Source organism: Pseudopipra pipra, chromosome 8 (assembly GCF_036250125.1).
Source record: "Pseudopipra pipra isolate bDixPip1 chromosome 8, bDixPip1.hap1, whole genome shotgun sequence".
Taxonomy (NCBI): domain Eukaryota; kingdom Metazoa; phylum Chordata; class Aves; order Passeriformes; family Pipridae; genus Pseudopipra; species Pseudopipra pipra.
Genome location: NC_087556.1, coordinates 22,059,804 through 22,084,433, shown reverse-complemented (window position 1 = coordinate 22,084,433; position 24,630 = coordinate 22,059,804). Strand labels below are relative to the sequence as shown.

The following is a 24,630-nucleotide window of genomic DNA, read 5'->3' as shown; positions in this document are numbered from 1 at the left end:
TGTGGAAGGAAGGCAACATGCTCTGCCTTGTGTGTTGTGAAGTGGGGTAAGGTACTCTGATTTCTGTACATTGCTACTGTTTCTTGATCTAGCGAGGTGGGAAGCCTTGCAATGCAGAGAGAGCAGTGCTGTGAGTGTCCTGTTGCCTCAGCTGTTTTTCACCGACCATCTTAAAGCAATGTACAAGACTGAAAAGTGAGGGCTTTCCCCTGCACTGAGGCAGAGATGTGTTGGTTTGCTCTGGGATTTGTGTGCATTTTGTCAGACAGCAGTGGGATTCAGAGTATTTGTGGAATTTTTTGTTTTACCTCTTACCATTTGTAGAGTTTAGTTGCATTTTTAACTTCTTTAGTACCAGACCAAATTCTGCCAAAGATTCCACTCTGATCTCTGCTTGGTTTTGCTTTTGCAGTTTCCAAGACCTACAATGGTTTAATCCTTATATACTTGTTACAAGGGTTTTATAATACTATAATCTTTCCAAGCTGCTTGTTTCCTTCTTGGTGTTAATACTTCTAAGTTCTCTTTTCCAAAGGTATTGATAACTTTTGTCTATACCCTCACCTCATTGTAACCTCCTACTGTGCAATAGCAGAATAGCATTGCTTTCTATACATCTCCCTGAGGAAACCCTGGACCCTTGTGCTTTCTCAGTATTACAAGATTCTTTGTACTATTCCAGTAAGCTGCCCTTTTTACGGGGGCATCAAGTCTTATGTGTTACTACTTGCTCCTTCCTTGGTAGTGACGTGACTCGGTTGTTCTTTGTCAAAGGAGTGTTTTTGCAGCTGCTTATTGTGCTTTGTTTAGAACAATGGAAAGTAGTGTTTGTATTGAAACTGTCCAATGTCAATATAAAGAGAAGAACTTAGTTTTGGAATTACTAATTATGTTCAGGATGGTCTTTGATAGCTGTTATTCCAATGTCAAAGTTCAGCTGGTTTAAAATAGTTGTGTCAGCCAGAGGTTTCGCTCGATTTGAGTGTGACCTATTTTGTAGCTTCTAATGTGGAAGCATAATGAGGTTTGTATGGCTACTGGATGACTTCTTCCTCTTTAAACTCTTTTTTTAAAAAAATCTGTCAATTAAAGCTACAGTTATTTCAACAAGAGATGTTTTGTTTCCTGCTTGGTGAATTACTGATCCAGACCTCTAATGGAATTGTGACTCCAGCCTAATTAGTTACTAAACTTAGCTGGCACTCACAAGCACACAAGGGTAACAGACACAGGAAACAAATTGAAATGCATTACTATTCTGATGTCTGAAACAACACTATTAAAAATTTCAGTTTCTAGTTGCAATTTCTAATAGCAAGAGGTCTAAAGGTTTGTCCGAATGACAATGCAGAGAACTGAAAAGTAATTGATTTCATGGGGTTTGTTTTAGACTTGCGCCTTGCTCTCCATTTGTAAAGTGGAAATAATAACAGCAACTTTAGTTACTGTTGAGAGCAGAAAGGTGAAAACTAGCCCTTCAGGGAGCTGTCAGCTTCAGTGTCAGATGTAGAATAGACTTTTTAGAGAGAAACATGGTTAAGAAGGAATTAGCTGTGAAAGGGGCTTTCGGTGCCAAGAGTGAAGTGTGGCTGACTTTCCAGCTAGTGACTTTAGTGCTGCTGCAGTTCCAGCTTGTGGGGTTGGAGGAAGGATTGTAGTTTCTGAGAGTCTCAAGGGATCTTGAAATCACTGTGTTGCTGAGTGGTTGGAGTGGCATTGAATAGGGCAGTTCTGTTATGTCCTCCTCTTCCAGGTTTAAGCATTGTCACAGTGTGAGTGCGGAAAGGCAGTCAAGCAGGTACTGTTGGTCTCTAGGACAGCATTGAAATGAAACAGAGAATCTCCTGGGTATCTGTTCATGTTAATTTTTTTCCTCCAACTTTGCCGTCTCCTTACAGGCTTCTCCTTACAGACAAGGACACTACTTGTGTCCTAGTAACTGCACTATTAAGAATTGGTGCTTCAAATAGAGGGAACAGGACGTAAACTTTAGAGTTGTAAACCATACTGTAACTCCAAAGAAAGGGTGAATTTCTGTACAGTACACTTATTATCATTTGCACATTTATTCTTCATGCAGATGCAGGTATGTGATGTGACTGGGCTCAGTAAAAGTTTTCAGATCACTGAAGCTGTCACTTGCCTGCGCTGATGGAAAGATTTCACTTTCTGCTTTTCCTCTAAATTGGAAGTTGTGTCTGAATTTGCTATAGCAAGTATTGACCATGCTTTTGTTCTCATTGAATCTTGAGCTAGAAATCAGTTACAAACAGATGGAGTATAAAGACTAGCCTGTAATTTTGTAATGTTTTACTCATATACTACTGTAGAGAGCAGCAAAGAATGTGAATTTTTCTGTTGTAGAAAAACACTGAGACTGAGATGCAGAAATACGTTTGAGGCTCCTTTTAAAATTTGACCTGATCGTTTCCTCTAGATAGGAAGAGCTTTAGCGTTTTTCCTGATGAAAATGGTTCATATTTAATTTTGTTGCCCTGGGCAATACAGTGCTAGACTTGTGAAATTTGACCAACAGGAGGCTCAACAGGAATAGTTAAATATTGGTGAGTTCATTAATAGCCTTACTTCTATCACTACAATACAAGATTGCCTCAGGTTAAAAACATTGGCTATCTCAAACTAGTTTCAAATAGCTATTTGTCTGCATCACAAAACTGCCATTGAGTCTGACACAGAGGTTCATTGATGTGGAACCCCACATTTCTAAGATATGAGCTTTCAGTGAGATGAAGGACCAGTGTCTGCTGTGTGTGAAGTTGCATTTATAATCTTTTAATAATGTGGCTATTCAGTTTGGCTTTTTCTAGTGAACCTCTGTAACAGAAATCAGTGAATTTTCAGTCTTGTCTGCCTAGTGTTGGTTGGGTTTTTGATATTTATTTTTTTTTAATCTGAAGAAGACTGGCTAATGCTTCTGTTAATGACTTATTATTTAGAGGTGATAAAATACAGTAGTTGAGAAGCCTCAGTGCAGCAGCATTAAAAGCTTTCAAAAATTAAAGAACTGAAGCAGTTAGAGTTAAATACTACCTTGAAGAGAAGGAGGAAATAGTGCATAGAGAAGGGAAGAATGTTTTCCCATCTAGAATTTGTTCTTACTCTTACCTATCAGGGCAGGAATAGGGTATGCTAATCTCTCACCTGGGAGAGAATCAGACTCAGAAAAGGCTGAATGCTGCCTGTCTTATTTCAAATGTCGTGGCTGTCAACTTGCAGTTCTCAGTGGGTTGTAGTTGATTTATATTATATAAAAAATGTCCAAGTGTTTCAGCAACCTTAAAAAGAAACAAATCTACACAAAGTGGTATAACTAACACAAATAGAAAAGGCAAGCTAAAATGTGGTACATTGCTTTTGGAAACTAAAAAATTAAGATTCATATTGCTTATTCCTAGGAAACGTGACAAGGCAGTTTGATTGATATATACCATATACATACAAATGCATATAAATACTTGGGTTGAAGTGCCAAATGAAACATACTCTTCTCCAGAGTAGGTGTATATAGATATGTATGTATGTCGATCCTACTGAAGAAAACCGAGCTGACAGTTTGATGCTGCAGTATTTCTCAATAGCTGATCATTACTAATCTAGTGCTCATGTCTCAGCTGTTGGTCCTTCACTAAATGTAAAAGCCTTCATCTTTCTCTCAAATCAAAACAGCAGAAGGTATAAAGGAAGTTTTCTCTTTGTGACTTTCCTGGTCTTTTAAAGTAGTAGCTTTGAATGCTGTGAGATTATTTCTATTGTTCTATTCTTTCTTTAGCTCTCGGTGCAAGATGAAAAAAGAAAACTTTTTGTATGTTCTCCTAGAGGGGTTTTTGGGTTTGTGTTTATCTCACGAGGGAAGCAAGTCTTTTGAAACACCTAGTGCCTTTTTTCTTGAGTTCTGTTTCCCTTAGTTTAATGTAGCCTCCCCTTGATACTAATTCTATCTAACAGCAGCAAGGCTTGTCATCAGCAAATGGTAACTTATCTCCTCCTATAGTCTAAACCATTCAATCTTCTGGGTGTTATTTAAAGCTGTCTTTTTCTCTCAGTGACAAAAATAAATTACTTTCATTTGGCTACCTCTGCCTCTACTGTGCTATAGAAGAGGAATGGAATCCTCCTGCTCTTGCTTTTATATCATCGTCCCAGTTGAGATTTCTTTCAGGAATTTAGTACTGGGCAAGTAATAGCCTTTAGTTGCTTTATACAAAATTAACAAATGGAAGAATGGGGCCAATGGATGTTTTCTTTTCAGCAGTCTTTTTCGTTTGTTTGTTTTCTTTTAATGCCTAGAATATCTTAAAGTTTATGATTTGGTTGCCTCAAAAACTTAGATCTGGTTACTTAGTTCTGAAGTTGTAGTATCGTTCTTTTCTAGGCTTTTTTGAGCATATTGCCAGTATTTTTACAATTTTCCTCTAAATCTGAAACAGCTTTTCAGACTGGCTTATATTTTTGTTGGAAATAGTCTGTCCTCTAGGCACAAAAATGTCCTCAAAAGAGAAATGATTGTACAAGTAATCTGGTCAATGAAAATATAGAGAATTTTAGGTTTCTTCCTTACTCAACCATAAGATTCCTATAAAAAGGCATTATTAAAGCTAAGATACATATTCTCCCCAAGATTAATGAAGATTATCCCCTGATGTACAAAAGCATCTCATTTTAAGAATTTTGATTTTGTGAGGAAAAGGTTGGGAGTGAACAGAGGACTTTGTGTTCTGTGTTAAAACAGTTGATTCTTGTAGTAGTTGAAGTTCACTCTTTTAGAAGCCTGAGGGGCTGTGTTTGATAAATTTGCAGATGGTCTCCATCATGAGAAAAAAACGGTGGAAAAGAGAACAGATGGTTTTCTCCTGTTAGATTTGTGTGGTGTCATAAAATTCTAGGCTTCTTAATGCTAAAGATGCACAAATGTTTTGGATCAGTTGTTTGTCTCCAGCTTCTTTCACATAAACTCTTCGGATTAGTACTGATACCTCCTCAGCTGTGGATGAAGTTGTCTTCTTTAGTCCAGGTATCATTATCTATTTCTAGTGCTGCCCATTCAAACTCATTTCTTTGGTGGACTCACCATCATACTGGTCCTACTTAATTTTCTCTGGCCCTCTGCACTTATTTCTGTCATATACTCATTAGAATGATTGGCAATGCTGTTGAAATGTTAAGACTGGACTCTTAAAGGCAACATGGAGACCACCAGCAGAATTATTCCTTACCGTTACTTGATATCAGAAGATTTCTCTTTTGTTAGTTTAATACCTGTTTTACATGGATATTCAGCTCACTAAAAGATCATTGCTACACTGAATCTGGAGACCTTATAATCCCTGGAATAATGAAAATAATTTTTTACCATTTCCATGAGCTGAAATCAAGCTATTTCACCAGCATATGAGAACATCCATAAATGCCACTATTTTTGAAATCAATTGACTTAAAAGTATGGTAGAATGGTTGACTTCCTAATCTCTTCTTGAGATAAAATCTCAAGACTAGTTCAGTTTTCACTGTGAATTGGATGGTCGTAGAGTTATCATCTTAGGCTGTGGAGATTTAGTCAACAGAGCCTTCAGGATTGTGACAAAATGGTTGTCACTCACATATCACTCTCCTTAGTTACAGCATTTCCAAAAACCTTAGAGGAATAATAGAGAACATGCTTTTGAAGCTGAGAATAATATCTTCTGGGACATTCATTGATTGTGACTTAAGTATTCTTATATAGCCTTGTTACAGATTTTGTATAAATTTTTCAGTGTATATATATATGCTACAGGATTCTCGAACATTGGAGCCATTTCACCAAGTTTAAAAACAAAAAAAACACCAAAAAAACCCCCAAACACAAAACAACCAAAAACCCAACCAAACCTCTCCTCCTTTCTCTTAGCTGGAATATGACTTCTGTGCTTGAGTAGAGAAGGAATAAGGTTTACCCCTGCAGAAAACACTTCCCTATGAAACAATCAAGCTGAACAGAAACCCACCAAACTGAAACCAGCCCACAACCTCTACTCCCTCAAAAAAAAAAAAATCCTTTTGTTTACATTCTTGATATATACAATGAGAGCCACATATTCATTGGCTGTTTCTGTCACCTACAGCTGTTCTGTGAAAAGTAGTGTTTTGAATGTTATCTTAAGAAGACATTATCAAGTGAGGTAAGTTCAGAGTAGTTTGGCCAGCTTTTTACATTTGCATTTCATCCTATATGTTCCTTATGGGGGGGTGGGAGGGGAGAAAAAAAATCTACATAGATTAATACTTAAAGGAGGAGTGTGGATGTCATTGATTCATGTCATGGTAAAAGAACTGGGATGCTATTCTGGTGTATTGGCCCATAGTGTTCTTAAGTGAAAGTGTAGCAATTCAGTTTTTTAGCTCCAAAATGTGTAATGAGTATTCCTCAATACAGAAGGGTGTGAATGCATTACTCAGAGTGACAGACGTTACCAGTAGGCACCGTCTCTTAGGTTTAAGATTAAAAGAATATAGTTTTTTTAAATAAAAAACTTCAGTAACTAAGAATAACATCATATTTGCCATAAAATGAAAAACATCTTACACAGTTGAGAGAAGACAGCACCAGTCTGCTCAGCATGCATCCAACTGTTTCTCAGGCTTCCTAGTTTCTATGCCTACAGGGAATAAATTGTGTTAGCTTAATTAAGTGATAAATGAATTACCTATGGCAGGTAACTTAAAAGTAAGGAGGTTAATGGCTGATAAATCATAATGAGAGCTGTGACACATGAAACTCTGTTTCAAAGGGAGTTTAAAAAAAATAGCATTGTTCAAGAAGCTTTAAAGACGAATGTGAGTAACTTCTATCTAACCTCTGAGGTCTTCAACAGTTTTATTGCAATGTTCTTCCTTACCTGTCATAATTATACTTCTGCAATCATGCAGGAGAGGAGTCAATTAATGTGCTATTCATCTGTGTCGGGGTGCTGATCTTAGTGCTTAAGGGGATGGAAGTGAAAGTGGGATGGAACTGTAAGAAACCTGTTCTTAATTTGTGTCTTCACCCTTCAAACACATGAGTAATTTCATAAAAATAGCATGGTTTAAATTTGGTCAAGCTTCTGTGTGTATTCATCTTCACATGACTTCCACTGTCAGTGGCTTAAGATATATTTGTCTTCACTACAGTAGTTAAGGTAACAGCTTCTTGAAACTATATTGAGGTCCAGTTTAAAAAATTGTATTCTTTTTTTTTTTGTCTTTGCTGGGTGTAGCTCTGAATTGACAATATTGCTTTTTAAACTGATTACAATTATTGATGGTGTTAAATGAGTCTATGGACAGCAGTCAACATAGTCATATGAAAAGCCAAAATCTATTGTTGTTACAATAGTGTTTGCAGGTAGCACAGAGACTGCTATAAATGTATTGTAAGATTTTTTTTTTTTAAACAATATCTCTTGTCAAAAAAAGACCTAAAAAAACCCAAAAAACCAAACTGAGGTTTATCAAAAAGTATGCAAAAAAGCTTACAAAAGACTGAAAAACTGATTTTTTTCAAATCTGTCAAACCACATAATTGCTGCCCAAAGTCTGCAATGTTTGCAAATGAACAAGATACAGAAGAGTTTTTCAAGAAAGCCATAGTTGAAAAACTATGAAAAACTGTTTAATTTTTTTGAACACATTTTAATCTTGTAGGATCTTCAGTAGGTTCATACATTGCAAATCTTCTTTATGGGGAATTATCAAAAATTTGGCTCAAGTAAGAGTATCAGAACAGACTTGTGACCAACCTGACAAAATCAGCAGTAAAATAAATTTCCAGGACCAGATGGTGAAATTGCTTCTTTTATGAAGGCTTTTAATTCAAGTAATACTCTTTAGCCTGGAAGAGAATGCCCTGAGGGAGAATCTCTGCTAGAAATCTGTGGAGTGTACTGTGACAGCAGCCATGGAGTGATTATTTGTCAGCTCTCATAAATGAAGTAAGTGGCAACAATAAGATGTACATGGGTGGACTTAAAAAAGACGAAATACTACTTTTTTTATGCAGTAAGCTGTGGAAATCCTTGCTGCAAAGCATAGATGCAAAAAGGTTGAGTGTGGATAAAGCTTAGACAAATTCATGGAGATAAAACAGTTGTCATGAATCATTAGAGACAAGAAATCCACAACTATAAAACTGGGATTAGGTTGATGTACTACGTAGTCTTCCTCAGTTCAAACTGAATGATATAAACAGAGGTCACAAGAAACCATAACGTAGTAAAATGCAGGGACTAGATAACATTCAGCTGTATTGTGTCTGATACATGCTCTTTCCAAGTGTGTTTAGATTTTCACAGAATCACAGAATATGCTAAGTTGGAAGGGACCCACAAGAATCATCAAGTCCAACTCCTGGCCCTGCACAGGACCATCCCCAAGAGTCACATCACGTGCCTGAGAGTATTGTCCAAACCCTTCTTGAACTCTGTCAGGCTTGGTGCTATGACCACTTGTCTGGGGAGCCTGTTCGAGCACCCAGCCACCCTCTGGGTGAAGAAACTTTTCCTAATATCCAACCTAAACGTCCCCTGACACAACTTCAGGCCATTCCCGTGGATCCTGTCACTGGTCACCACAGAGAAGGGATCAATGCCTGCCCCTCTGCTTCCCCTCATGAGGAAGTTGTAACTGCGATGAGGTCTCCCCTCAATCTCCTCTTCTCCAGGCTGAACAGACCAAGTGCCCTCAGCTGCTCCTCATACGACTACTCCTCAAAGCCCTTCCCCCTTTGTTGCCTTCCTTTGGATGCTGTCTTTCTTACATTGTGGTGCCCAAAACTGCACACAATATTCAAGGTGAGGCTGCACCAGTGCAGAGCAGAGCAGGACAATCCCCCTCCCTCAACCAGCTGCCTGATGCCCCCCTACTTATGTTGTTGTATTGCTTTTTAGATGATTGTGTGTGTGAAGCCTTGCTTGTGTTTTGTGATATAAACTGATGACCTGATGTTTGCCTAAAAACGTATTAAAACTTGAAAGCTTTCACTTACTTATTAGGTAAATTAAAAGGCAATTTAAGAGTTGAAATACCTGCAAACTTTGGCTGTGAGAAAATCTGACCTGTAGCTGCCTTTGGTCCCAATTTTTTTTTAGAAGTTTTTTGGGGAAGAGTTTTTTCAGATGAAGTGAACTGTAGGTAGAAGGGACAAATGGCACTTACAGCTTTGGTGGAAAATGTTCTTCCAGCGTTTGCTACGAATTCAAGCTAGAGTATGTGTTTTGTGAATAGTTTGCACTGGTTTAGCACTTTTAGCACATTCTGCAGACTAATTATTTATGCATTCAGTGTGCCAAATGAATATAAAGCTAATATTTAACACAGCACCGTCCAGTAATTACAGTTACGCAGGAAGGCATTAAGTCCCTTTGTAATGAAGGAAAGTATTAAAAGTAATAGGACTATTTCCCTTTCATTTTTCTGCTGAAGAATATTACTGTCTTGTGCGTAAAAACAGTACATTTTAGAGTGACTACATAGAAAAATGACATGGGTAAATATTAAATGTTTTCTCCCAGTAGTAATTTTCGCAAGCATTACCTTGGATTTCTTTATAAAACTTTATGTTTTATAACCAGACTGAAGCTTTCATTTGCGGAACCTTTAAATGCTTTGAATTGTGAAAAGGTGAAAGCATCTATATCTGTGCAATCTCAATTAAAAAAGAAAAAAGAAAAATCTGCAAGGTAAAATAAAGGTCAGATATGAATGTCAAAACTAAGAGTTGTTGTACACAATTCCTGTAGGTTGTCATTTAGTCAGAAATACTTTTCAGAAAATACTAGTTGTATTATGGTCTTTCTTTTTCAGCTCTTCAGAAGACATTTCTGAACTCAAAGAAATCTCAATACAAAATATAAATGGTCATTATCTGTAATTGCAATATGCTAAATGCTTATGCAGTCACTATTCAAAAGCTCTTTTGTCAACTTTTTTCTGCAGTGTTTGTCTGCAAGTATGAGTTCCTAGAGAAGTTTAGTTCTTTAGCCCTGTCAAGCAGTAAAACAACAATGCCTCTGTCATGGTCTGTGTGTAGACTTGGAGCTTCTACTTCCTCTCCCGATCTTTTGATTTGTAGATTTTAAAACTGGAGTGGATCATTACTGTTCTCTGATTTCACTTGCTTTGGTCATAAAATGGCATGCAGCAAAGCAAATAACTTTTGATTAGATCTGATAGAAGCTTTTTTGAATGTATTTCAATCATGATGTAAAATTTAAAATTTCTGATGGCACAAGCTGCCCTCTCCTTTGGTGAGTGCTTCCAGTACAGCCTGATCATTTTAAAAAAATGTAATATTTTCACTTTTTGAATTTTTATCTTTTTTTGTGTGTGTGTGTGTCTTGTGTCTTTTTGTGAATTGAAAATCAATCTAGTATTAAAAATTATTTTGATTTGAAGCTACTTGTATGATTATGACCTTCAAATTTTTCTCTGAAATACATGACCTCCCTTAGCATGTTGCTGAAAGAAAGAGTTTAAGGACCTCAAATCGACTTGTGACTCTTTTCAAATTTCTTTTTTTTGTGTTGCCATTGTGATTTTTAAAGAGCACTTTATTTCCGTGATGGCCTACAATAATGATTTACCTACAATTCTTGTTATGTTTGCTAACTTTGGGCTAAGAGTATATGTACTCTCTAAGACCAAATCTGAAGAGCTGGTTTCCTAATGTGACTTCCTTTCCCCCTGTCCTTTTTGAAGCTGATACTGTAGGGCAGCATTGCTGACATGGTTTATGTATTTTAGTAACAAGTGACATTTAATCTTTAACTTAAAAGCCTTTTTAGGAATTGTGAAGAGATTGCCTTGGAGTTATTTGGTTTTTTTCTTTTGGATATTTCTGGAAATGCATCCTATTTATCAGCTATTAATATTATTATCCTGTAATGCAAAATGCCTATAATTCAAAAGCTGTTCTCCTTATCTAGATTTAATATAGATTTAAACTGAGGCATGTGGTGGTGATGGGGGTTGGTTTGTTTTTTGTTTGTGTGGTGGGTTTTGTTGGTTTGTTTTGCTGAGTTTTTGTGGTAGTGGGTTTGTTTGGGGTTGTTTTCAGAAATTAGGGGAAAAAAGCTCTCTTAATTCTTTAATAACATTCAGTACCAGTTCTGGCTGGTCTTCCAAAAAAAAAAGAAAGGTAGTTTGCTGTCCTTTCCTAATTGTTACCCTCCGTAGAGCATACTGAAAAATCCTTAGCTTGCTTGTGAGATTGTTTTCACTGAGAGCAGTCACTTCTAGTGAGCATTATGTATTTTATACTTAAGAATTTGCCTTATTTATTACATATATCCAGCTTCCTCTCCTTTTCCAGAAAGTGAAATTTTCTTCCTGAGCCTAAACAGTGTGATAAGTAGAAGGAGATTTGATGCATTAACTGGGGGAATGCCCCACCTAGTGGATGATCACAAACTCATTTTCTCATTCCTCCAGTTCTGACAGACTTCAGGTAACATTAACCATGAATACTGCCAGCTCAGGAAACTGATTAAAGAGCTGCATTTGAAATTCCCAATAAATGTTTTAACATAGAAATTAATTACAAGCTATACTTAAAATGACCACCTTCAAAACTAGCTTTCCTGCATGTCAAAGGAAAGGAGGTATCTCAACAAAACAACTTTCTGTGTGGGGAGGTAAAAGTCTTTCTTTATTCAATATGAGACTGACCTTTCTCTTGTACAAGAAAAGATGCAGTGAACTTCATTAAAACAGGACAGGAAAATGGAGTTAAAGCCTGTCCACTTGCATGTCAGACACTTGTGCTTTTAAAGGCAGACTAGGGGATATGAGTTATACCCCACTGTGAACAGAAATTATTAACTGGAAAAAGTGGGATGAGGTAATATGTTGCTCTGCCCTTCTTGTTCCTATATCCTATAATGTTTGCATCCATCCTTGTGTGGATGAAGAAAATTTGTAAAAGCCAATTCTTCTGTTGCCTTTAAGCTCCTTATTTTTCTGTCCCACTTTTGGAGAACATCATGAAATTGTATTCAATTTTTCTGTATTATAGTAAATACTTGAATTCTTAAAAATTTCTCACTGAGAGAGATTATTCTGTTCAGAAGTTTTTCACTTGAGAGGTTATTCTGTTCAGAATTCGAAAGTGTCCCCACACTATCATGACATAATTTCATCTAACTTGTCTTGGTCTGTGTAGCAGATGTTCATAACTCGTGCAGTATGGTTTTTTCCCTCCAGTTCTTAGGGGAGTGATTGTTTTGTTTCTTTAATAGTCATTTTGTGGAACATAGGTGAAGTCATTTGTTGCAGATCATATCAAATATACGTGGAATAACTTGCTAATATCAAGAATATTAAACTGCCCAGTACAATAACACATTTATACAAAAGGTTCTTTAAATAGAGGTGTATTATATTTTTAAGTTTGTCCTTGTTTCCTTATTCTTTTTTAACTTTATGTTCAGTTTTCTGTTATGTTGTCCAGTGAGAAATGCAAAATGGCATAGCTTACTGAAACAGAGTATTTAATGTCAAAATCAAGGAATAAGTTCTACACTGTACACTTCTTCACTGTTCAAAAGCTTATGAAATAGTCTGCAAAAAAAACCTTAAAACAATCATAAATTCCTTTTGGGGAAGGAATTTTGGTTAAATTTCTTCCACCAAGTGAAATAAAGTATGTAAATCTAGATTTTTGTTTAATCTTTTATTTCACAGCCGGTTATCTCTTCAGGCCTTCAGTCTTGAGCAGGCTTATAGTAGTGCTAATTTTTACCTAGCTAGTTTTATATATAGCAAGTTAACTTGTGTGGATTGTAAACCATCAAGCTCTAAACATTTATTAATAGGAGTTGTACTTCATTTGTGAGTGGTTCTTTTAATCTAGGGTGGAGTTCAGTTCCTGCAGATGAAATAAGTATGGGTAAAAGTAGTGGTAACTGAAGAAATAAATTTTTCCATCACCTTTTTAGTGGGCTATTTGCTCAGACTTCATAGTTTTGTGCCCTTTTGCTAACATAATCTGTTTTATCGTACCAGAAAAGGAAACCAACATTCTGGTCTGTCAAGGGTGTAGTTCAGTAGGGCTGCTCCCACTGAGTGGGTTATAGTAGCTTCATGTGGTAAAGGGAGAGGCACCGGGGGGGAAGTAACCCTTGCTTTTGAAATAGGTGAACAACATTCATTCTTCTGCTAAACTAAAATAAAAATCATAACAGTTCCTGTTTTAGTTTCTCTGAGATTTTCAAAAGAAAAACAAAAATCTTCATTTACCTCTTCTGCTTAATGATGAAGTTGTATAATAGTGAAGAACTTGAGATTGAAATTACTGCTTTGGAAAACATTTGTTTTCTTTTTAGATCAGATGACATATAGTTTGTTTTTCTGACCTTTGTCCTAATCTTGATGTGTCCCAAAGGTAAATCAAGGCTTCAGAGCCAGCAGTCAGCACTAGTTTATGCTTTCTCAATTTGGAGGTGGCATGGAGGAGGGCAGAGAAGTGGATTTGTCCAAACTACAACCTCATACACATGGCACTTCCTGATGAGGTGGTGTTGCACCCTTTGTGGTGGTGCCTTTACTCCCTAGAAAGTAAATATATATGCATACCTATGGAACAAGTCACCTCCCCTTCATACATTTTAGAGACAAAAGCACACCTTAATGATAAAATTAGGGGGTGAGCGGAGGGAGGAAATTACTTTTAACCTTCAAGTCAGTCTTCTTTCTAGGATAAGAAATAGTAAAGCATATAGCAAATGCATTTATACAACCAGATTTAGTGTACAAGTATAGTAATTATTTTATTTTTGTATGTATCTGTAAATCTGAGAGGGCAGTGTTCAGTGCACTTGAATTCCTGGTGATACTGCATCACCATTGAAATGTTTACACAAACTTGGACTTAAAAGCTTGCTTATAAATTTTACTGAATTGTGTTCTCCGAGGGGAACATAAAATACAGGCCATCATGGATAAATTACCATTACCACTAAAGCAAGATCTAAGAAGGTCTTTTTTTTTCCTAATCTTTTTTGGTTTTTTCCAAAGAAGCAGAATACTTGTAAAATTAAGAGATAGGTGTTTTATGGCAAACCTGTTGCATTAGCACTGGATTTTAAAAAATTACTGGTTCACCGCCGTTTTTATTGAAGCTCATCACACGGATGTGGACTTTAAGAAAAGCAGAGGTGGCAAACATGGAATATTTTTTAAAATTCTTTAGTGTCTCCAGAAACAAGTGGTATTATGCTGTAATTTTTCTGCTCGCTTTCTTTATGCTTGATAGCACTTATAAAATATTGCTATATATAAAGCTTTTTGTCAAATTAATATATTGTTTCTCTGCTAAGAGGAATGTCACTTCGATCTCCCAGCATGCTTCTAGGTTAATACTTGCACAAACACAGAAGTCTGAGTTTTATGTTTAATTGAAGGCTGATGTAATACATGTAATACTGATTATTGATGAGGAAGAAAAAAAAAGTACTAGCTGGACCCCACAAGATTTTTTCTTTTTGTTCGCAACAAGTATATCCCCCAAAGCAGGACTCAAACTGGTTTTGTTCCTCCTGCTTAAATTAGACCGCCTTTTCAGCAAACTGTTACATTGTAAATTAAATTTGAAAACAGTGTAAACTGTGTCCTGTGTGATCTTGAAGCTTTGGTGGCAGAAGAGAGAGAATTGGTAGCATATTTAATGTCTTTTTTTTAAACTTCATGCAGGCACACATCTACTCTTTGGGTGCAACACTGAAAGCAGCAATAGAATATATAGTAGAACCTGAGACAGAATCAGAATTTGGCCAAGATCTGCACACTCTACTGGAACAAATGCAAGAAGAGAATCCTGAAAATAGGCCAGATATTGAGGTAAAACAGCCCTACATAATTTTCTGTTTAAAAAAAGTTAGACAAATACTTCTGTATGTGTTCTCATTAACAGAGAGATGGTCTTGATATGCTCGGGTTTTGCAAGAAAGCTGAGGTTTTTCCAGACTCAGCAGAAATTAATCTTTTTTTCCTGCTCTAATGGAGACAAACTGAAAAGATGATGTAGATGCTTGACAGTGCTTTGATTTTTTTAAGAGGGTTGGGTGAATACGCTGGTGGACTTAAATATTTCATTAACTGTTTCTTCCCATTTAATATTTAGTTTACAAGGAGAGAATCATTAGAAATAAGAGCACAGGCATTATACTGTGAAGTTTGAAGGACGATTGGATTGCATTTAAGAAGAGGATGGAGGGAGACATGCCACGGGAAACCTCTGTTCCTTAGCATGTTCAAAGCAGTGTTGTTCAAAGCATTACTACTAAGTTGTTTTTATGTAAATATGTAAAAACTTAGTAATATTTCATTATATATCTTTATTTGATTTTGTATTTTATTCCACTTAGCCTCTTAGTTTACCTTTGGTTAGAAATAATTTGAAACTGTATAGGATTCTTCAAGCTGATGTTTTCGAAGAATTTATATTCTGTTGGTTACCTAATAGAGCATTATTTCACATTAATATGTGAAAGTTTTGCTTTAATGTTTTTGCAGACTTTGAGAATGTAGCCATAGAATAACAGTTGTCCGATGTGACTTTTCTTGGGCTCAATTCTTCTACTTCAGAACGGTCCTATCTACTTGTCTGTGGGGTTTTTTTGTAGATTTTTCTTTTTCCTGAGCTGATAGTGTATATACTAAATGGTTTGGCACTTGTAATCAATACATTGCAGAAAGAGTGCTGCAACAGAAGAATTAATAGATTCATTTTTATAAAGCAAAAAGTATTGGCTCCCCAATTGAGGACTGCCCAGACAGGAGACTGTACCTGACATGGAGCCTGCTTGATCAGCTGCTGTATTTTTATTAGTTTACTTTGTAGCACAGTCAGAGGAAGGATTGTATAGCATTCTCTATCAACTCCCAGTCAGCTATTGCTGACTACTTGCACCAACCCAAAAACAGTGTGTGTCAGGGTTGGTCTAGGGTAATATGTAAAGATCACTTTGTGAGTAGGTTCTTTTCTGTTCCTTTTCCACTGGGCACTTTCTTGGTTGGAATGGAGTTGGGGGAGCTCTATGGAGGGAAAACACATAGGCATTCCTAGGCATTTCGCTGGACTCCAGCACAGTCCTGGCTCCCTTTTTCCTGTCCTTCCTTTCTCCAGTGTGTGAACCTACAGCACCTTCCACTCACAATACCAGAAGAGCAGTTGAGTAAGTTAATGGGGAAGAGCATCTCCTCAGAGCTGTGTGAGGAGATGGTGGGATGCATTTGGAAAGGCAGCTCTCTTCTGCTTCCTGCCCAAAAGGACAGGTTTTTAAATGTGTGAATATCTGTAGTTAATTGTGTGTGAGACCAGTGCTAATGCCATCAAATCGTGCTCAGGCTAGAGATTAGAGATATGAAATACTGTTACTTCTTGTGATCTGATAAAGATGGCTTTCTCTAATGCTTTCTAGATATTTGTATTTTGCAGTTTTTAAAAGATGTGGGGTTTACTTTTAATGTAATTTCAGTAACATTCATCATCCTGCCCATGTCACTCAATTCAAGTGAATCACTGCATGTTTAAAAAAGTACTAAATGCTAGCTTTTTACATTTTCAGTATGTTATTCATAAAGAATAGCATTCGAGATAATTTTTATCAGTTGTTCTTGGTGTTCTAACTGTAGGCTAAAACTTGAACTGTATTAAATGATTTCATAATAGCCCATGGTAAAACCGAGAAATTAATTCAACTACATAATAGAAACACACAGTATAATGAATAGTGCAAGAAAGACCTCCAGTGTAGTGTAGTATAAATTCAAATGTAGTGTGGGAGTTAACATTACTCGCTTTAGTCAAAATTCACAAATCTATTCATTATTAAATATTTAACATTAATTTTCTCTAGAGCATTTTGTCATTATGTGAAGAAAAAATGAAGATTGCTTCATCAAGTAATATTTGTCGAAGTCTGTCTGCTGTTGGAAGAAGAGTTCTTTCAATTGAATCATTTGGTGCTTCTCAAGGTAACCTTAAAATGTATTTAGTCTAGAACTTTAGATTGCCTGACATATATAATGATTTTTAAAAGACTATGTTTGCGTGCTTTCCTGTTGTAGGTTCCTTTCTAGATTTCAAAAAGTCATTATTAAATATCTGTAGGTTGGGGGTGGGGAGCAGGGGACACACAACTCTTAATTAACATAGTTAATATATTTAGATTGTCCCTTATGATTCAAAGTGACTTGTTAGAAATAGTTAATTTGTTTAACATACTGAAGATACATAACAGCAGTGGCAGAAAAAGCAATACAAAGATTTACTAGGAAAGATTAGAAGGTTTAAATACACATCTAATATAAACATCTGCTTTTTTTCATCTAGATGTCTGTGATAACATGTGGAAGGGAAGAATGTGTCAGAGAAGCTTGGGATCTAAATTGTATTCAAATGAGAAAAGCAACATAGCAGGTGATTCGTCTGCAGTGGAAGATGTGACGACTACCTGTCATAACAGCTCTTCTGTAGTTACCATGGTGACTGCCAGAGAAAGTGGTTTAAAGGAAACGCAGATTGATCTGGATAATGACAAAACTCAACATTCTCACCTTGCAACTCAAACTAAAAAGAGCAAAGAAGAGGATAAACATGCAATGTATGCTGACAGCTTTGCTAGTGTTGCTTTGGATATAAAATCATGTGTTATTGACCTGGAGAGAGATGGCATTTTTAAGAAAGGTTCTTTGAGAAAAATTAAAACCTTTCCAAAGCTACCACTTGAACCTGCAGAGACAAATAACTTTTTTACTTCTGTAACCAACAGTGGACCACTAGCTAGGAAAAATAACTTCCTAACACAAGAGTTACTACCTCTAGACAATAATAATGAGGTTGCTTTTTCAAAGGGAAATCTTAATTCATTTGCTATTAGTAGTCCACCAGAAACAGAACCAAAGAATCACCAGGTTGATGATCGTCATTTAGAAGCTCCGTGTGTATGCACACAGGTGTCTGGCTTGAATCTAGAAGAACATGTGTCACTTATTAATAGTAAAAAGATAGGTTTTGCTTCATCTGATCACAAAGAAGACTGTTCTGGTGCTACCTGTCAAATGCTAAAACCGACTGGTATGCTAAAAGGCCCAAATCAGTCAATTGCTGGAGCAAAAATGCTAGACAATTACCTGGCATTGGAAGACTCTTCTGAAACTTTTCAAGGGTCAAATGAAAATTATGTACCACATTTTAACAAGATGGATTCAGTGTTAACAACAAAACCCCGTGGGAACAGACATGGATCAAACCTAATTAGGTCGCCAGAATTAAGCAACGGTGCAATGAGTGCAAACAATAATGAAGATAATCTTTGTGGAGGCAGAGGTTCAGAAATCAAAAGTAATGAGCAGGTAGTAAAAATAAAGTCTTCATTATATAGTTGCTGTAGTCACTTATGTGGAGATGAGATGACTTAAATACTGTGTGATTTCTTCCCCCCCCTCGTCCCCTTTAGCATCCTGGAAAATTGAATTTTGCTGATCTGCACACTTTAAGAGTTAATATTGGAAATATGGTGATCCTTTTTCCCTCTTTACTTAAAAAAAAAGTGCTGCAGTGAAATTAATAGTATTGCAAAATCAACTTCCATTTAAACTTTTCTATTTTTTTTTTTACAAATGGAGTATACTCACTAGCATGTTAGAGCAGCATTACTTAGGAGTTGATTACATTTGTAAGAGAACCATGACCAAAACATATGTATATTTTTAAGTCTTCATGTTACTGTCAGTGCATAAAGTTCACTGCCTTGAAGTGAGCCTCCCAGGTGCTTATGAAAATTGCAAAATTCCTGACTGTAAACCTGACCTCATTGGAATCAATGGCAGTATCCCATCTGCTTCAGGAGGTGAAAGAGTCCACTTTCTTTTAAATCTGACATGTACATCTGAGTTTCTGAAAATTGTACCTATGCTGTATTTGTTCTGTGTTCTTAAATTGCCGTCTCTATGTTTGTTATGTATATTTCATTATAGAATTCAAATATGTGCACAATATGATGAATATGTTGTCTCATGCATTTAGTCTTTATAAATAGCCAAATGAGAGAGGGAGAATCTACCAGAATTTGTTGATAGATCTTTGTAGTATGGTCTCCTCTGCTCAAATTACGTATCTCAGGGTGGACAAGTTTGGTCTCTGACTAGATGGTTTTCTCTTGTGCCACACTCAGAGTTGTAAGCAATCCCCATGATAGGGGAGCTGCTGGCTGAAACTGCAGGATGATTTATGCTTCTCCAGCCTTGCTGTGGCTTGATAAAAATGAGCGGCACAAACTTCACGTTGTGTTTCCAGAAATTATGCTTAAGTGAAGATCTTGGGTTTTTTCTTTGCTTGTCTATGGGCAATTCAGCCTTGTTCTCTTTGCCCAACAGCCCATTTTCCAGCTATCCCATGCACTGGCACCCAGGGTTATATTCAATCTCTATCCATCCTTCTTTTCACCTTGCCTGAATACCTCCACTGGAGCAGTAACCTATGATTGCCAAGTGTGTAAAGAGCCTTTGGTTCATCATAGCTAAAAAAATTAGTGCAAACTGAAGATTCTGTCCTACCTTCTTTTATCCCTTTCTTGTCTCTTCTCCCCTCAATAGCATGTACACTTATTAAATTGATAGTTCAGGAGGATAGTAGCTATGGATAAGTACCACATGGCATGGTTTTGCTCTCCGAGGGGGTTATTCATTGTATGCATATCAAATCCTTTATTTAGTTTTTAAATCCTGCAAATGCATTCTTCTTTTCAGACTCTGAGAAACGATCCCTTTATTGTAGACGCATCCTTTTTTTTTATCTTTTTCTGCCATCACTTGTGAACATAAATTAAGTGTAGAGATAGGGGTTCTTTTCCAAGGAGCAAAAAAAAATGTTGAAATAAGACTGTATTCTGTCCTTACTGGATTACCAGGGCAACAGTTTAGTTCTCGGTACATGAAGATATTATCAGGAAAATAATTTTCCCCAGAATTCTTGCATGATTTAAAAGCTGTTTGGTTTTCCTGCAGCAGCACTTGAGATTGGCACACAGAAAATAAACCAAAATACGTCTTCAGGTTATTCTGCCATACTTCTGAAATCCTCTTTTTCTTCAAATATTTAATCATCAATTTAAATGAAGTGTTCTTTCAGCCTGAACAGAATTTCATTCTTCCAAACGTTCTTCCAACAGTTATCCTGCTCCTGCTGAATTCATGGGACAATCACAGTGAATTAGAAAAGGTACCTCTTGTTCCAGGTACCCTAGTAACCAGTGTTGTGATATATACAATCTGAAAGGAAGACAGCAGGGTGGTGATTCTCTATGGTATCAGAGTTTTACAGCTGTCTTTTCAGTAGAAGAAGTGTTTGATAGACTCATGCTCTATATTCTCTTTTTTAGTAATTGATTCCAGCAATTTTTCAAGTTCTGGCACATAAAAATATTATGCTCTTTAGTAAAATCTTGTTGGTCTTAAAATGAACTAAAAAAGCAAATGTAATAAAATCTTCTTTGATTATTTAACTGCTGTAGGGAGGAAAAAAACCCCTTTAAATATATTAATATCTGTGAGCAACACCTAGACTTCTGAAATAGCTTCCTGAAACACTGAGTTTCTAGCCTGGTAATTTTTCTTTGTTTTCTGAAGGAAGGTAATTCATTTTTAGTAGTCATTGAACTGTATTGCAGACTCTATTACAAGTCTTCTTAGAACAGTGGAAGGGGTTAATGTTTTCAGCTTCTTTTTTTCCTTTTAGAAAACAGATTTTATTCCTCAGGCTTCTGAAACATAGCAGGTTTTCCCTCTGTGTTACCTGACAATTGCAAAAAAGAAAAACCATACTGTGCTATGCCTTATGTGATAAAAGTACAACTGATGTCTCTCTCTCAAGTTCCCTTTCATTTCTTAGTGCCAGAATTTTACCAAATACCTAAGTCTGAGAGTTTGTTCATTTACTGCAAAAGCACAAGTGTGAAGGCCCAGCTAATGTGATTTCTATCTTCTGGGGTAAATAGAAAATACCTCAGAAGCTTTGCAGTGCTGCTCTTTCACTAGTTTTCTATAACAGATTGCCATGATTGCAGCATATAGAGCTTTTAGAATAATATGTCTAGCATCTCTTTCAATATTTCATGTTCTTTAGAAAAGGTGCGATACCAGTCCCATCCGGTTGAAGATCAACCTTGTCTACTCTGGAGAACAGACAGTTTTTCTTGCCTGTCAGTACTTCTCCAGTGGACAGTATTTTTCTGATACTCCAACACTGCTTCTTAATGTTGTGTGCTTTACTGCTAGTAAGCATTACTAAAAATACTTGCTTGCTTTTGTCTGGCTACTGCAATGTATCTTGTGAGGGTTTTCATAGTAACTTTTAGAGTTTTGCATGCCATAAATAAATATTTTTCACTTCAAGTTTGAGTGGGGATCTTTTATTTCTCTAACCAGTTTCATTCCAATCAGGTGTGTCTCATCTCTAATCCTTTTAAATGTTTCTCTGTGGTATAAATGCTATGGGCTTTACTTGGGAAGGGTTAATGGCATATGCAAGTTTGTTTCCTGTTGGTCATTCAGACCCTGTCAAACATGAGAAAAGTGAAAAGCCATGTAGCTAGAGGCTGACACTTTAACACTGGGGAAATAACACTTGAAGGAAAGAAAAGTTGTCAATTCCCAGAATAGTACTTACTAAGAAAAGAATGATGAAAATATTTTTTTGGCTGTTTAAAACACGCCAGCATTATGTTAATGAAATAGAGTATGTTTGCATAGTCTGAATGCTTTACTAAAAGTTGGGTTTTACAATTCTGGTACCAACAGTTAAGTAAAAGATCTCATAAATGATTTTTGCAGAACTGCAAAAAAAAAGCCACTCTTCCAACAAGTGAGGTTTAAAATGCCATCTTTGGGCGTAAAACAAAATGGCCCCAGTATGCAACTATAAGCAAGAATCGGTCATTTGGCTTTTTCATATTTTCTAACAAAATTTCTGTACAGTGAAAAACTTTTTCATATTTTAAAAACTGAGATATATAATTTCTGTTACAAAAAAGTCTGGTTTAGAACATGTAAAAAACCAGGAAGAGGCATTGGATTATAAATTTGTTTCCTCTTTGGTGCAATTTCACTAGTGATAATATATTAATGAATGTTGAACATCAATATAAAAATAATGTTAATGGCTTAAATGAAGTGGACTTGAGGCCTTATGAATGCTTAACAGTTGTCTTGAGCTTGCTTTGCTAAAATATATGAATAGATAGTTAAGAAACAACGTGTGCTACAGGTGGTTTGACTAAAAAGTTTTAATCGTGTTTTCCAGCACTTCAGATTTTTTTTTCTTGGTGGTTGAGTGGGGATTTTTTTGTTTTACGAATCAAAGACTTGCATGTTAAAAACCAAAATGACCAAACCTGAGACATATGCCAAAATAAGGAGTTTTACAGTTAACAGATTCAGTGAAATTAAAATGTGCATTGTGTTAAATACCTAAAAGGTGAGGTATGAGGTGCGTTATGTTAAATACCTTTATTTAAGGACTGAGGCTTCCATAATAACTACCTCCTAACTTCAGGTTGAGAAGTGTATTATTTTTCCTTTGAAAACTGTTTTAACCAGACTGCACATGGTTTTCGTCACAGATGCAAATGTGTGATGAAATATGACTTATCATGTACCTTGACTACATGGGATAACTGCTACAAGAAGCATAGGTCCTCAGCAGGTCTGCACCTTCAGTTTACATCTGAAGTCTTCCACAATTCTCTTTCTGATGTAGGAAGGTGAGAATTTGAAATAATCAGGACACTAGAAGAATGACCTTCTCAGAAAGTTCTTCCAGGAAAAAAATCTTTTTATATGGTCAGGGTGGGGAGAGACTAGAATTTGAGTAAGAGACAATAGCAGTGCAGATAGTAATTAGCATCGAAGAAGAACAACCAGCATACAAATACTATGTAGCAATATTAATATTGAAGTTTCTTATTTCTTTAGAATGCCTGCCAGAGAAACAATGAGGATATACATTTAAACAAAGTTCACCAACCTGTAACCACATCCTTTTTTTTTTGTGATTCAGACTGATCTGGCTATTTTGCGGATAGCAGTGATTCTCACTTCTGCTAAGATTTGCTTTTACTATGTACTTTTTTTTCTTCTAAAACAGAATTTTTCTGGTGCCTCTTCATCCTCTTATTTTATTATCAATTATTGACACCTCTTTCTTATAAACTTTTGCTGCTGCTCTTAGAGTTTATTCCTGCTTTGCTGCTGTGCTTAAATTTCTGTCTGCCATTTCTTTCTTATTCCAAAGAGTTTGGATATCCCAGAATTGATGAGAAATACTTTTCGGCTTTCTGCTGTACAGCTAACTTTAATCTCCAGTTTAGTGAGAGATTCTCCTTGCCCTTGCTAGCTATTCATCATCTTCTCCTGAAGTGAGAGGGATTTGTATATGCAGTAGGGGAAGTCTCATCTTTCTTCGCTGCAGCTTTTAGAGCCTCTAGAGACAAACTTCAAGAGGAGGGATTTCTTACAGAGAAACATGTGGCACTAGTGTGTACTTACTACAAAAATATTCCCAAATCCCAAAACCTTCTTAATGTTTTAGTCAGTCTGTGAAATTTCTCTCCACTCATGTCAACTGTCCAGGGTTGATTTGAAGATTTGACTGCTCTTTTCTTTGTCAAGTGTCCGTGAGCAAAGATATTTGAGAACCAGGGTGCTGTAGAGGGGGAAACACAGTACTGATCAAGAATAGTAATCTGTCAACAGTATGAAGAAGTATCTTGTATGTTCTCTAGACTAATTCATTCTTTTGACTGTCTGGCCTTTTCCTTCCTGCTGTGTGATTGATGCCTTTTTATCAGACAGTTCAAGAGCTTCCAGTAAAAGAACACATGGATGAAAGAATTTTGCACTCCAGGGTGCTGGTAATAGCAAAACTTGAGAATGAAACTGGGTCTTATCACCTGGCTTCAAATCTGTCTGTGCTGAAGTTACTAATTTTTGCAATGTGCCACAATGGAGGATAGAATAAAAGCACCAAGTTCATTTTATCTGTTGGAGGTAGACAGAATATAAAACGTTTTCAGTAAATCAAAAGATGTGTTTCGTGGCACATCTTGTTAAAAAATTACGGTTTGCCTGGTTCACCTTCAAAGGTATTTAAACAGTACAAGCCAAAGTATTGTGTTCTTTGAGAAGGTATTCTGGTTAATATTAAATTATCAACAAAGTTTCAGCTACAGAAATTAATGTGGTTCTTTTCTCAATAGATTGCACTGAAGCTGTTTGTTGATCTTTATGAATTCAATACAGTTGTCTGTGTATCACATATTTTATGATAAAACCCAAAGAGCACCTCACTGAAGGGTGTTTTGTAGACAGGATCATGAAGAATTGACTGTAGTAAATGACAGTGCAGAGGCCAATTTGTCAAACAATGTACTGGCGCTGTGTGTGAGAAGGACCCTCAGTCTATTTAGATTTTACAAATACTGATTGGGTTATAAAGGTGTCTGAAAACAACAGAACTGTTCAGAGGGGGTTTTGTTTGTCTCTTGTGCTTCAGTTTTGTGTTGGGGTGTTTTTGGTTTGGTTGGAGGGTAGGGGAAG

At 36.4% G+C, this 24,630-nt stretch overlaps 1 protein-coding gene across 5 annotated transcripts in view; it reads left to right on the top strand.

Annotated features, from left to right (window-relative positions):
• The window catches only part of KNDC1 (kinase non-catalytic C-lobe domain containing 1), a 61,329-nt gene that overhangs the window by 10,145 nt on the left and 26,554 nt on the right, over nt 1-24,630 (top strand). For all 5 annotated transcript variants that reach the window (XR_010432312.1, XR_010432311.1, XM_064662988.1 and 2 more), the window contains exons 4-6: nt 14,725-14,871; nt 16,893-17,010; nt 17,369-18,390. Coding sequence is in view for 3 of the 5 variants with exons in the window: in XM_064662988.1 (XP_064519058.1) it covers nt 14,725-14,871; nt 16,893-17,010; nt 17,369-18,390 (1,287 nt within the window). In the remaining 2 variants the exon portion in view is untranslated. The remainder of the gene's footprint in view (nt 1-14,724; nt 14,872-16,892; nt 17,011-17,368; nt 18,391-24,630) is intronic.